The sequence below is a fragment of the Notamacropus eugenii genome, chromosome 2, assembly GCF_028372415.1.
Source record: "Notamacropus eugenii isolate mMacEug1 chromosome 2, mMacEug1.pri_v2, whole genome shotgun sequence".
NCBI lineage: Eukaryota > Metazoa > Chordata > Mammalia > Diprotodontia > Macropodidae > Notamacropus > Notamacropus eugenii.
Genome location: NC_092873.1, coordinates 84,316,652 through 84,330,949, shown reverse-complemented (window position 1 = coordinate 84,330,949; position 14,298 = coordinate 84,316,652). Strand labels below are relative to the sequence as shown.

The window sequence follows — 14,298 nt, the reverse complement described above, 5'->3', positions numbered from 1 at the left end:
GACACTTCATAAATGCTTGCTGACTTGACGATTTTTTTGAAGCCCATCTAACAACTGTGATTTTGAGTCATCTTTGCCAGTCTGTGGGTGTGATGTAGAACCCCAGAGTTGCTTTAATTTGCATTTCCCTAATTATTAGTGATTTGGACATTTTTTCATATGGTTGTGATAGCTTGGATTTCTTACTTTGAAAACTATCTGTTCATATTATTTGACTAGTTATTGAGGAATAATTCATATTTTGTCAGTTTGAATTAGTTTCTTATGTGTCTTGCTTATGAGATTCTATTTTTATTCTCAGAGAAATTTCCTGGATTTTTTTTCTGGATATATTTCCCTTCTAATTTTAATGGCAATATCAGACCTTTATAGGAGAAATTTACTCATAAAGGCTTTAGCCCAATTAGTTATTTCCCTTCTAATTATAACCGCATCAATTTTATTTGTACAAAAGCTTTTAAGTTTTATGCAAATTTGCCGAGTTCATTTTCACTCATTTCTACCCCTTAGTTAATAATTCTTTCCCTATTCACAGATGAAAAGTTATCCCTTTCCCTTCTTTTCCAATTTATGATTGCTTGAATTTAGATCATGTAGCCATTTAAAGTTTATTGTTGTGTATGGTGTAAGTTTCTGGCCTAAATCTAATTTCTGCCAAACTGCTTTCCAGTTTTCCCACATGTAGAATAAGGGAGTCCTTACCCCAATAATTCGTATCCATGGGTGTATCAAACCGCATGCTACTATTTTTCCTTCCTTGTTTGTGTAATCTCCTCCAATGGCCAACTTTTCTATTGTTTTTAAATCAATATAAAAATATTTTGATCACTGTTCCCTAATAACCTTTTTTTTGTTTCGTGTTTTGTTGGGGGTGTAAGCTCAGTTTTCTGGTGGACAGTCTTGGGCAGGTAAAAGTGAGGCCCCCCGGGGAACAGCTGGGGATTGAGGAGTAAAACATGGGCTGTCTCGTGCATTTCCACCTCTTCTCAGTGGGAAACTTGCTGGGGAGAGCATCCCACCCTTGAGATTGGTCAGTGGTCTGTGTACACCTGTTGGTAATTAGCTAGGGGCTGAGAGCAAGCACGGTATTCACCTGCAAACTATGTGGCTGGGAGAGCTTAAGTAGGGACAGGAAAGCCTGAAGGTCCTCTTCTTTCTGCGGGGCCCTTGGAGGGAAGAGGGTTCCTCCTCTTTCTCTCCCATCCTCTTGCTGTATGATCCTTGCCCCTTGGGAGGAGGAGGATTCCTTTCTCCTGAGGAAGAATTTCACCCTGCTTGTGGATTCATAACTAAGACCCTGAATAAAGCCTAACCCTTGTTTGACTCTGGGAAGTCTCTTCTCTCAATATATTTATCTGGCTGATCACCGAAGACCTAGGAAAGGTCAGAAGGCTCGGTAGCTCATCAGCCTCTAGGCCAAACAGTGTTTTATCTTGAGATCTGTACTCAGGCCTCCTTCATTTTTACTTTTTCCCCGTTATTTTCCTTTACCTTTTGTTTATCCAGATGAATTTATTTTTCCTAATGCTATAAAGCAATCCCTTGCTCATCTGAACAGTTTAGAACTAAGCCTATATGTTAATTTAGATACTATCATGTTTATTATTTTAATACAAGCCAACCATGAAAAACTAATGTTTCTTCATTGAAGTCCTTTATTTCTATAAAGTGTTTTGTAGTATTCATATGTATGGTGAGTGTGTTTTTGCAGGTGAACTTCTAGAGATTTTATACCTTTTGTAGTTATTTTTAATGAAATTTCTTTTTCTATCTTTTCCTATGGAGCCTTATTAGTCATATACTGAAAGCTTGATTATTTTTATGGGTCTGTTTTACATTTATTCCTTTAGTGAAGCTATTGTTTCAAGAACTTCGAGCTGGCTCGCAAGGAGTTTTCAAATACCTACAAATAACAATGTTTTTATTTCTTGTTTAACTGTGTCCATTTTCTCAATTTTGTTGGGAATAGACATCTTCATCCATTCAGGTCTTTCTGGTATGGTTTATCAGGTTAAAATTTTGGAGTGGTTGCAGCTTTCTTCTAGGATACTCTGCTACATCACAGAGCCTTATAAAAATAGTACAATGTAATCTGAAAATGTGTAGGACCCCTGCCATCCACAGGAAAACACTTTTCAGCTTGGATGATATACTGGATCTCCTCCATGACCATAGCGAATACCTTTGGTGGCATGTATCTCACTGTTTTATGGATCTCTTGATGTTTATCATCTGAAAGTCAGCTAACAAAACTCTCTATTGTCATATCTTTTATTTTGTTTACAAGTTTTTTATTATGAACTTAAACATTAATAAATGCACATTTCAATATACAAAGAACATAAAAGATGACTCTATATGCAGTTCTCAACTTTCAGTGTTAAAGGGTATATTAAATTTAACATGACAATAAAACTTCCCAGTTTATCTGTGTCCTCTTTTGAACTTCTCACTGCTTTCTTTTTTGTCTTTTAAGATATTCCCTGATGCGTTTTTCTTTTTCTGCACTACTATTCCCATCCCTTATCTCCTCTTCCAACTCCAATCCCCTCTTCCTGTAGGAGTCCTCCATCAGGACAAAGAAATATAGTTAAGCAAAACAAATCATTAGCTAGGTCTGAAAAACTGATGTCCCATTCTGCCTCTCTGTCCATCAACTTTAGGTCAAGCTAGGAAACATGCTTCATCATCAGTCTTACGGAATGATAATTAGTGATTGCATTGATCAGAGGAAAGTCTTTTAAAATTATTTTCCTACAATGACTACTAGTATCACTATGTAAACTGTCCTGGTCCTACTCATTTCACTCTATATCAGTTTAGAAAGACCTTTCCAGATTTCTGTCATATTTATCATTTCTTACAGTGGAATATTCTGTTATTTCCATTTGCTCTAAATTGTTCAGTCATAAAATAATGGACACCCACTTTATTTTCCAGTTAGGACAAGAAAAAGTACTGATATAAATGTTCTTGTATTATCATATCTTTTGAGTATTTTGATGTGTGGATGGGAGATAGTATTTGGAAGACAACCTTTAAGACTCTGTTTTGCTCCTTGAACAAATACTTTCCCATAATGAACAATCAATGTTAGTCATAAGTGGAAGACACTGCCTTGTGAGGTCCTCAGGTCCTGTACTGGACTTTTCTCAGGGATGTTATAATGGAGATTTTTAAATGGGACATGAACAAAATAAGTCTAGTTTCTAAGTTTCTTTCAAATATAAGGTCTTATAATTGCCTTAATTAAATTATAATACCATAGAAGGCAGAAAGTTGTCTTTCTTTGTATCTCCTACATCACCCAACACAGTAAGAGTTCATCAATAAATATTTGTGGATTAAAGGTAACCTTATGAATCAGAGGGAAAAAATCCTGGCTTAGGAGACAAGTGAACTGGCTCCAACCTCTCTCTGACACTAACTGGTCACTGAGTGGTAGCTTGTTTCAAGAGATATAGGTTGTAATGAAACTTTATTGTGGGATTGGAAGACCCACTTTGGAACAGAAGAGTTAGCAGCCCTTGAACCCAAGTGGTTAGTCTGCCTTGTGTACAAAAATTACTAATGTTTTCAAGCTTCTATCACAATGATATAGAAGTCCAAGAAACTCCTTGGTTGCAGTACTTGGAAGATAGAGAGAAAAAGGATTCTGGATGGAAGTAAAATTGCAAGGGATTGGTCAGAAATCTGAAGACCTATAAGGTATTCTCTTATGAGGCTTCTTCAGACAGCTTCAGGCATATTTTATGAAAAATTGTGCTTGCATCATTGGCCACTATTTCAAGAAAATAGTTATGTATGTCTTGAGCTTGCTCATATAATTTTTGATAACTGTGTTGGTGAAGAAGCTTTGCTTCCCCATCCTTTCTGCCTGTAAGAATAGCTAATTTAAGATTGTCTTTTATAAGTGCATGCAAATTCCAGGATCTGGTGATGCCATTCAATTCTCCTATGTTGCAATCAAACATCTCAACCAGATTGGTGAGGGAAAGCTCATCCACCCCAAATAACCTTTGATAATGAATCAGAGAGGTCCTGAGCTGGGCTAAAACCCCAGAACTAGCAGAGACTTGTAGGGCCACCATCAAAGATTCCACTCCAATTATACCCTGTAAGGCAGTCTTCTTCCTCTCAATGGCTTCTTTACAGATTTGAGACAGGTGATTCCTCAAAATCTGAGCCTTCTTCCTCCTCTCATCTTCAAATGCCTTCAGGGCATTAGAAAAAGCTGACATGCTACATACATTTTTCATGACAGAGATCAGAAATACCTGAGGATTAGTTATACCTATCCTTTCCAGGTTCCATACAGATAGCTCTGTATTTTCAAAATTCTTTTGTCTGTTCACATTGATTCTCCGACGATTAGCTGTGCGTGGTCGTTGATATACCGAGGTGGGCTGTATGCTCCTTGAAATGAAGTAGACCTGCTTCCCCATGTTGTGGAGCTCTACTGCTAGGCTGCTATGAATAGATCCAATGTGGGCAGAGACAATGATGATGACAACATCAAACGGGTCACAATCTGTCTCCTTCAGGTAAGTTGTTGCTGGTTTCCCGTATGTCTCAATATCTGGTAGCACTTGCAACACTGGTACGAAAGGGATGTTGACAAAAAAACCTCCTGTATTTCCTGTGTGAGTAAACCTAGAGAGATCATTAATCAATAAAGTACTCTGGGAATGATTTCCAATCACAGCTATTTTCTGTGGGGTAGCTCTGATTTTCATTTTCATTCTGAATTTGGAAGGTACTTTTAATTTTCCCAGGAGCACCATCTCTAGTATTTCAAACATGTCTGCTGTAAAACTGACTCCTTGATCATCTTTCAGCTTCAATTGGGTGATTATTTCAGTGGCAAGTTGGTATAACATCTGCTCCACTGTGTGGTACATCTATGAGAAAGGAGACAAAGTGGATGGAGATTGAGTTAGACCCATGAGGGAAAGAAGAGGGAGAGGAGAGGTGGATTTAATGAGAAGGAAAAGTCAAATCTCCCACAATTTCTAAAAAACTCATCACTCTTATATTTACACTTAAACTTCAGTTGTGTGTTGGAAGAGAAGTCGGGTAAGGATAATCCAAAAGTAACTTGTTTGGCTTGGTAGTGATACCAAGATACACACATGCTCAGATGCTGCCTCCCTTTAAAGCAAGAGTTCTTAATATTGGTAGAGTATCTCTATTTTAGAAAGAGAAGAATGAGAGGTAACTTTTGAAATTCAACTTTGGAAAAAATAGAAAGCTAAGAATTGACCATGTTTTATTTTTTGGGGGGGAAGTGTCAAATAGTTTTTCAGTAATGTCACACTTTCCATTCAGATGAAGGAGAGAACCAAGATGTAAGGAGAAGACAATGGGGTAATAGAAACTGGTGGTTTCAGTCATTTGTACTTGAGGGCTAGGTTCCTAATCAAGGACTTTCCCTTTGCAAAGACAGACACACTGGGTCATCAGAACACTTACAAATACATTAAAATATTGCAAAAATGTATGCCAAACCTCTTTCTTAGTTGTCTTGTTCTGAAGGTGAAGTTGTAGCCATGGAGCTAGGAGAGAGAGAAAGAAGAGACTGAGCTTACAGGTTTCTATCACTTGTCCATCTCATTCATAAGGGGGAAAAAAGGCTTTTTCTGCACATAGGAGGGCTCTCTGAGAAAAGAGGAGGCAGTCTGATCTGCTGCAAGTCATTTTCCTGTCTTGGGGGCTCAGAAGCTACAGAAGGTAGTCCATGAACTCAATCTAACTTGCAGCCCCACCCTACTGAACTTGGGAAACAAGAACTTTTTCAGGCTTTAGGCTTTGGGACTAGGCTTCCTCATCTGTCAAATGTAGTTACTCAAGTGGATGAACACTAATGTCCCTATGATGCTATGGGACTTTCTCCTTACCTCTGAAACTTCTCATGGATTCCTCCAAGGCATCTATCTTTCCAGTGAAGGCACACACTCTTTCTTCTAAGTCTTGGGATTTGGTGAAAGGGATCAAGACCTGTTCTGTCTGTATCCTGAGGGGAAATAGGTCAATAGAGAACAACAGAAGGGGTTTTAGGAAAAATAGAAAAGAAAGGTTGTAGCTAAATCCAGTTCTCCTCACTTACAACTGAAAAACAGTTAGAAAAGCACAAAATAGATTAAAAGAACAATAATCAAAAATTGAAAAAAATAAATAGAATAAAAATCATATATATATTTTTAAAAAAGGTCATAGCATTGGTCCACATTCCACCTGCTCCCCACCACCACCTCAGATCAAACCATTATCTCTATCTATCTACAAATGAAGAAAGGAAAATATACACCAACTGAATAAGAACAAAAAGAAAGTACTGTTGTTCAGTCATATCCAACTCTTTCTGACCTCATTTTCTTAGCAAAGATGCAGGAGTGGTTTGCTATTTCCTTCTCCAGCTCATTTTATAGATAAGAAAATGAAATAAAGAGGGTTAAGTGACTTGCCCAGGGTCACACAGTTAGCAAGTGTCTGAGGCCAGATTTGAACTCAGGAAGACTCGTCTTCCTGACTTCACGTCCAGCACTCTATCCATTGCACCACCTGGCAGCTTGATAATAGGCCAACAAACTTGACAAATTAAACAAAATAGGTGAATATTTACAAAAGTATAAAGTGTCTATATGAAAAAAAAAACAAGAAATAGAAAATTTAAATAATTCAGCCTCAGCAAAACAAACTTCAAGTCACAGATGAGCTTTGAAAGGGAGAGAAACATGAACAACAAGAAAAAACCTGGGACCAGAGAGACTTGTGAGTGAAGTCTATCAAACATTCAAAGAATGATTAAATTCAATATTATATCAACTGTTTGCAAAAATAAGAAAATATAGAATACTACCAAATGTGATATAAATATTTTCTTGATACCTAACTCAGGGAGAGACACAACAGGAAGAAAACTCTAAGCAAATATCTCTTATGCATGTCAAGAAAAAAATTTGAAGAAAACAACAGCAAAGAGGCTGTAGGAACATGTCAAAAAAATTGTATACCATGACTGTTTTAATTTATACCAGGAATACACGGTCGGTTCACATTAGAAAAAGTGTAAGCAATATAGACCATATTAATAAGTAATAAAAACAATTAAAATTATATCAATATATACAGAAAAGGCTTTTGACAAAATATAACACCTATTTATGTTTAAAAATAGTCAGAGTAGGAATAAACTGGCCTTTCAAAAATATAACAAGTAGCATCTATCTAAAAGCTAAAGTCCACATTATATGTAACAGGGAATTATCCATACGATCCAGAATCAAAAAGGACGTCCATTATCACTTGAGTTACTACATATCTTGGTAGATATGTAAGATAATAGAAGAAAATTAAAGGAATATGCAAAGGTAAAGAAATAAGCTGATTGCTTTTTACATATGATAGAACATGTTTACAGAACACTAGGAGGACGTTAAAAACAATACCTAGCAAAACGGCAGCATATAAAATACACCCACTCAAGCCATCAGACTTTCTATATGTTAACAACAAAATCCTGTAGGAAAAGATGAAAGAGAAATTCCATACAAAATAACTACAGAATGGATAAGATATTTAGTAGTCTGCTTATTAATTCATACATGGGAACCACATTGATACAAGTACAAAACATTATAGAAATAAAGGTAGATATAGACAAATGGAGATCTTCATTGCTCATGCTTAATTGGGTCATTGCAATAAACATGATAATGCTGTCTAAGTTATTTGTTTATTAACTTCTTTGTTAACCACTTTGTGCTTTGTTCAGTTAATACCAAACTACCAAAGGATTAGTTTACAGACATAGGGGGAAAACACCAAAATTCATCTGGCAGAACAAAAATTGAGATTCTCATGGGAAATAATGAAAAACAAAGTAAAAAGGAAGGTGGCTGAACATCAAGACGTGATCTCAAATTATAGTACAGATCAGTAATCCTCCAAGGCCATCTGGCATTCGTTAAAAAAAAAATAAAATCGATCACCAGTGAAACAGATTAGGTACAAATGTACAGAGGCAAATGAATATAGTAGCACAGTGTCTGACCAATTCAGAAGACCCCAACTACTGGGGTAAGGACTCATAAAGTGACAAAAGTGGTTGAGAGCTGGAAACTAGTTTGATATAAGTCAGGTTCTGAGCCACTTCTCACACCATATACCAATGTAAGTTCCAAGTAGATGACTTGGATTGTAAAAGGTCACATGATAAAAAAAATTAGAGCAAGAAATAAAATGCCTTTATGGCTATGGTAAGAATTGTTGACTAAATAAGGGAGAGAGAAGGCCAGAGAAATAAAATGAACGATTTTGATGGCATTCAAAATTTTAAACAAATAAAATTAATATAGTTAAAAGTGGAAGAGAAACTGTTAACTGAGGGAAAAATCTTTGTAGCTAGTATGGTTTTTTTTTTTGGCAAAGATCTCATAGCCAAGGGAGACAAGGAGCTGACTTAAGTATATAAGAACAAGAATCATACTCCAATAAATGGCTAGTGGATATAAATCAGGCAGTTTTCAAAGGAAGAAATTTAAGCTATTAACAACCTTATGAAAAGATGTTCCAAATCACTACTAATTAGAGAGTATAAGGTAAAGTATTTTTGAGGTTCTGTGTTATCTTTATTGAAATGGAAAATGAAAATTGACAGAGGGGTTTTGAAAAAATATATTTAGAGCAATTTTTTGTAGTGGAAAAGAATTAGAAACTAAGGGGTGAATTATAGTATATGATTGTTACAGAAGGCCATTGTGCTATAAGAAATGATGTAAGTGGTTTCAGAGAAACCTAGAAGATTTGTGTGGAAATGTGTGGAATCAGGAGAACTATACACTAACAACAGCAATGTAAAGGGAAACAACTGGGAAACACTTGGGAACTCTAATAAATGGAATGATTAAGCAATGATGATGCATGCTACCCATCACCTGACAATGAGACGATGGACTTCAGGTGAGGAAAAAGCTACACTTTTTTGGACATTGCCAAGAGGGCAGGGTGAAGGGCCTCAAGTTCCTGTCATATGTAGATTAGGTGAAGGAACTGGTGGGAAAGAGAACCTTACAGAACACTCAGGGTGCAGTTGAAGCAGAACGGGTTACCCTGGCATATAGTGGGTCTCTCATCATTGGGCATCTTCAAGCAAAGACTGATACTAAGTGGCACTTTCCATAGGTCTATGATATCCTTATATAATGTTGTGGATCAAAATTATTTTTGCATCTTAACCCCTTATTAAATGATAAACCCATTGGGACTGGGATTTTCTATTTCCTACTAAAACTACCCCAGTGTTCTATACCTGTTAAACACTGAATAAATGTCTGGGAAATTTTTTTTTTTTAAAATAGAAGTATAAGTCCTCATATTGAAAGTAGTCTATCAGGCTGACAGGAGAAGAAAAACAACTGACAACTTATTGGATATCCACAATGAAGGAAACAGAGAGAATACATACAGAGGAAAAAAACCCAGCTAAGAACACTTACCTTTCTTCCAGTTGTTTTCTGATCTGTGGAAAAGACAGGGAGAAAGGTCAGTTTTCCTGTGGCCATTCCCCACTGAATATGGCACAAATCCCTAGAGAGTACCAAAATGAATTTTTGTGCTTTCCTCAGCTGTTCTAGATGCTCACTCTACATCTACAAATCCCAGCTCTTCTCAATATCATTAATTCCCTTTATGTTTCAATACCTCAAGCTTCTGATAGCTGGAAATTCATCCAGTTGTATATTATCATTGGTTCAATTTCAATTCAAGTCTTTCATGTCAGTTTCTATTCTGTAACAACTGTTATATTCACCATGTTGGGCAGAGATGGTGTATTTTCTTGTTTCTCACCTTAAGGATTTCACGTGGGGTCTGAGAAGCTCTCTCCTCCATTTTATTTATTAATTCCTCAAGATGAGATATTTTTTGAGACATTTGGGTGACATCTTGCTCCTTCTTACAGGTGATGTCCTTCTCTAGCTCCTCCACATGGGCCAAGAGGAACTGTTCTTGTAGATCAAGGAAATTCCGGAACTGCTGATACTCAGACACAATTCTCTGTTTTTTGTCTTGAATCTGATTCTGTAGAAATGAGTGGAAAATATTCTTCAGTCTAGAGTAGGGGTTCTTAATCTGGGGTCTATGGATGGTTAATAGACAGATGTGAATTTGGATGGGAAAAAAGTCCTTACATCTTTATTTTCACCAATTCCTTCCTGAATTTTCTTCAGTTATGAATGGAAACAATGAAGCAAAGTAGCATTACACTTCACCACATTGCCAAAGGGGTACATGGGAGAGAAAAAGGCTAAAAACTCCTAATCTAGAGTCTCACCACCATTGACCAAAAAGGAAAAAAGATAGCATGAGGACTGTTAGAATTTCAGTCCTCCCACTTCTTGCCTGGACTTCCAGAGGCAGGATTTGACAATCTATGGTATAGATTGAAATAGATCTATGGCATATAACTAAGATGGTGCCTCCTGATCCATACAGTCTCAGGTCTTCTCTTTACTTTTCTATCATGTGAAATTGGCCAGGTTAATATTGGGTAGAGTGTGGATGAGAGTAGTGCAACAAGTATGAGGACAGACATCAGTGGGAAGATGAGAAGTCATTATGAATATTTCCATATCTATCTCTCTTAGGTTTCTCATTATTCTTTAGTCCTGCCATCTCACCCAAGACCTTCATTGCCTTAGACCTATCTCTGATGGACCAGATTTTTCTTGTCAATAATGACTTTACGTGTGCATAGCATTCTTCAGAGAATTTTGACATCTATTAACTCAATGAAATTTACAACAATCTTTTATGACAGGTGGAGGTGTTAAATAAGATCTTATCCCCATTTAACAAAGATAAAAATTAAGGAGAAGACAGATTAATTTTCATGAAGACATACAGGTAAACATCTGCATAAAGACACCCTTTCTTCATCCCTCTTTCATTCTCTTAGGAACACAGGAAGAAGCACTTGCTCCATCCCTGGAGGATGATATTCTTTTGTTCAGGCCTGCAAGCAAATAATGCAGGGACACTGGGCCCCTGAAATAGAGCCCCACTTTTTTTTGGTGGGAGTTGGTGGAAGGTTAGGAATTATTTCCTACCAGCAGTGCCTGGAATGTGTTGTTTTCCTTCAAATGCATAATTTGTTCTTTGGATTTCTTCAGACTTTCCAGCTGTCTCTGAATTTCATCCTGTAGAAAGAAGAATTACTTTCCTACTGACAAATACAATTTCAACATCTCTGCATTAGAAGGTCAGAGTATCTAAAGCTAAAAAGTACTTTTGATAGCATATAAATTATACATAGGGGGCTAGTGATAGTGATGCTCAAAAAAGAAAAATAAAATAGCATGAAGGAAGCATTTAAAGAAATGCACAGACAGAAACTGAAAGAAGTTCAGAGGGACACACAGACAAGCAGGATGACTTGGGAACTAACCTGTTGAATTTATTATATACAACTTAAAAAAAGTAACTTGAGCATAAGAAGGATTCATCATTTTCTGTTCTTTGTATATAGAAATATTCATGCAAATTCAGAATAAAGACAAAAAAATTTAAAAATAAATTGAGGGAACTGGACTAGGCTAGTGATGAAGGAGCTTTAAAGTAATGACATTTTATCAATCTGAATAAAAATTGATCAATATGCTTATAATCCTCTCCAGGGAGAAAGGGACTGAAACTCAATAGCAGGATCTAGGAGCAGATCACTATGGTTAAATACAGGAAGAGGAAAAGTGAAAAAGTTAGCAGTAAGATTAGGACAGCCTTAAGGGCCTGGATCATAGCTGCTATTTAGATTATCATATGCTTTTCCTTATGATCTTTCACCCTCCCTGGAATATTTCTTATCTTTATGCCCTCTCAGTAAAATCCTCTATTTCCTTTGGGGCCATGTTCAACTCACTTACTCCATGAAGTCTTTCCTGACAAAGTCCTCCCTAGCTTAGCATTTTTATTGTGGCTATTTGATTATCATCAAGAAAATGGTTTTCCTTCAAAACACCACAGAGTTTTCAGATCCCATCACTCCCAGAGAAAAAGTAAAAGAGCCTTAGCCAAGAATTCCATTTTTCTAGATACAAAAGGAAAATATTGGAGACTGTTTCTAAAAACTGTCCAGGGATAAAGAAAACCTATTTCTGATTCAGGGCTTGATTATTGTGAATTCTAGGAAATTTTTTGCTTTTCTTTAAAATTGCTTCAGCCCTAATTTTAGTTCATTTCTACTTTTTGTCAATGCAGATGGCTGTTTATTGAATAAATCTTCAAAATGAAGTTCTTCAGGGGTCTGTTCTCTACAAGTCTTAAGCAAACTCTACCTGTATCCCTCTTTTGTTCACCATCCTGGACTCTTACTCCTTCCCCTTTTGACAACAAACTCCCCAGACAGTATTCTTTCTAGCACTGTCATACACTTCTGCCCTTTCTGGTGACCAGCTGAACAGTAGTTGTAATAGAATCATAGATTTAGAACTAGAGGGAACTCTATAAGGTCCAATGTTCATTTATAGGAATATAAAAGTAATATACATCAAATAACTAATACAAGATCACATTAGAAGTGAAAGAGCCTGGATATTAACCCAGGTAGTCTATCTTCAAATCCAGAGTTCTTTTCACAGCCCTGCACTGTCTGTGATATCTATCTCTGTGGGTGGGTTAGTAGAATTTTGACCCACCAAGGAATTTGGAGAGTGACAATCCTGGTGGGCAGAGGATCACCAAACCACAGTTCTGGAGGTCAGCACAATGTTTGGCACATAGTAAATGCTTAACAAATACCTGCTGCCCAGTTACTGATTGCAGGTGCAGTGACTACTACATTCTCCAGGATCTTCCTAGATCAGTCTATCAAGGGGGAGGAAAGACCAAGTCAAATTTCTTACTTTGTAGGGTTTGGCAGCATCTTCTACTGGCAGCACAACATGACTGCTGTGCTCTCGGAGCTCCTTGCATACAAAGCACAAGAACTTCTCATCTGTTTCACAGTAGAAAAAGGTCTTTTCCCCATGCCATTGGCAAAGTTGATAATCTTCTGGTTGTTTAGAATCTTCTGATTGCTTATCAGAGAGTTCTAGGTGGAGGAGGTTGGGGACTACTTGTGCCAACACCCAATTGGGACTGATGTTTTCCTTTTGAAAAGGCTTCTGGCAAATTGGACAGGACACAGAGTCCTGGACATGGGCTTTATGAGAGTCACATAGCTCAGTGATACAGCCTTTGCAGAAACTGTGGCCACAGGGAATGCTGACTGGATCCTTCAAGTACTCCATACAAATACTGCAGGTCAGTTCTTCCAGGAGGTTCTCTAGTAGAGGTCTGGCAGCCATGATCACTTTTCTTCACCAATACTCTGCTTCCTAGACAGGGTAATGAGGAAAATGGGGTAAAAGAGAGAAATTCTGAACATGAATAGGGATTGAAATTTTGGTTGGGGAAAGTTTGCATGAAGATTGAGCATGAAATCAAATATCTAGGTATTCAGACTAGGATCATACAGTGGATTCAGGGCTTGAAGGGACATTATGGTCATTATTCCAACTCTTCTGGGTTTCACAGGAAGTCGGAAGTAACAGAATTGGGATTTGAATTCAGGTTCTCTGACTTTCTATTGTACCAGACTTCCTGTTCCTCTCCTTCTCAAAAGGGGTTCAAAGGAATGTCTTTTGAAAAGATGTTTGGAGAGGAGTTAGAATTGTGGACAGGTCTAAACAGGGTTGAAGACTTAGAAGGTGTGAGGACAGGATTCTCTTCAAAGTGGAGGAAGAGGAGTGGCGTTGGATGTGAGGAAGGCTGAAAACATTAATGTAAGTAGGTCATATATTGTGTATAGAAAAGGAATTAAGGAGGGTTGATATGATAGAGTGATCAGTTAATATTAAAATATCCTTTTTAATGGTTCACAGGGGAAAATCTGATTATTTTCAAAATTCTGGAATGAGGCCTATGTGGGTTCTCACTTTAGACTTACCAATTATTTCAGGTTGTCTTAAATTCTTTCAAAATATTCCTAGATGTTTCTCATTCCTAAGAAGGGCAACAGACCAGACAAGGCTGAGGAAAACCTTCAGGCTTCCACTGGAGTGGTGGTTCCTAACATTTTTTGTGTCATGGCCCTGATGAGATACAGGCCCAAGCCAAGACCTTTTCCCTTTGGATGGGGAGGGCTTTTGTCTCATTAGTCTGAAGGGCCCCCAGAAAGTCTGGCCTTTAGGGGAGGCTCCTTGGATTCCCCTTTCATTTCTCCCAGGCCAGATACTCCCTATCTTCTTTTTAGCATTTTTT

At 37.3% G+C, this 14,298-nt stretch overlaps 1 protein-coding gene across 2 annotated transcripts in view; it reads right to left on the bottom strand.

Moving 5' to 3' along the window:
- Positions 1 to 2,257: 2,257 nt before the first annotated feature.
- The window catches only part of LOC140525836 (uncharacterized), a 139,517-nt gene continuing 127,476 nt past the window's right edge, over positions 2,258 to 14,298 (bottom strand). For both annotated transcript variants that reach the window (XM_072641548.1, XM_072641547.1), the window contains exons 2-8: positions 12,900 to 13,373; positions 11,109 to 11,198; positions 9,850 to 10,080; positions 9,498 to 9,520; positions 5,898 to 6,013; positions 5,509 to 5,555; positions 2,258 to 4,901 (exon numbers count right to left, since the gene is read on the bottom strand). In XM_072641548.1, coding sequence (XP_072497649.1) covers positions 3,717 to 4,901; positions 5,509 to 5,555; positions 5,898 to 6,013; positions 9,498 to 9,520; positions 9,850 to 10,080; positions 11,109 to 11,198; positions 12,900 to 13,343 — 2,136 coding nt within the window. In that variant the 5' untranslated portion in view covers positions 13,344 to 13,373 and the 3' untranslated portion in view covers positions 2,258 to 3,716. The remainder of the gene's footprint in view (positions 4,902 to 5,508; positions 5,556 to 5,897; positions 6,014 to 9,497; positions 9,521 to 9,849; positions 10,081 to 11,108; positions 11,199 to 12,899; positions 13,374 to 14,298) is intronic.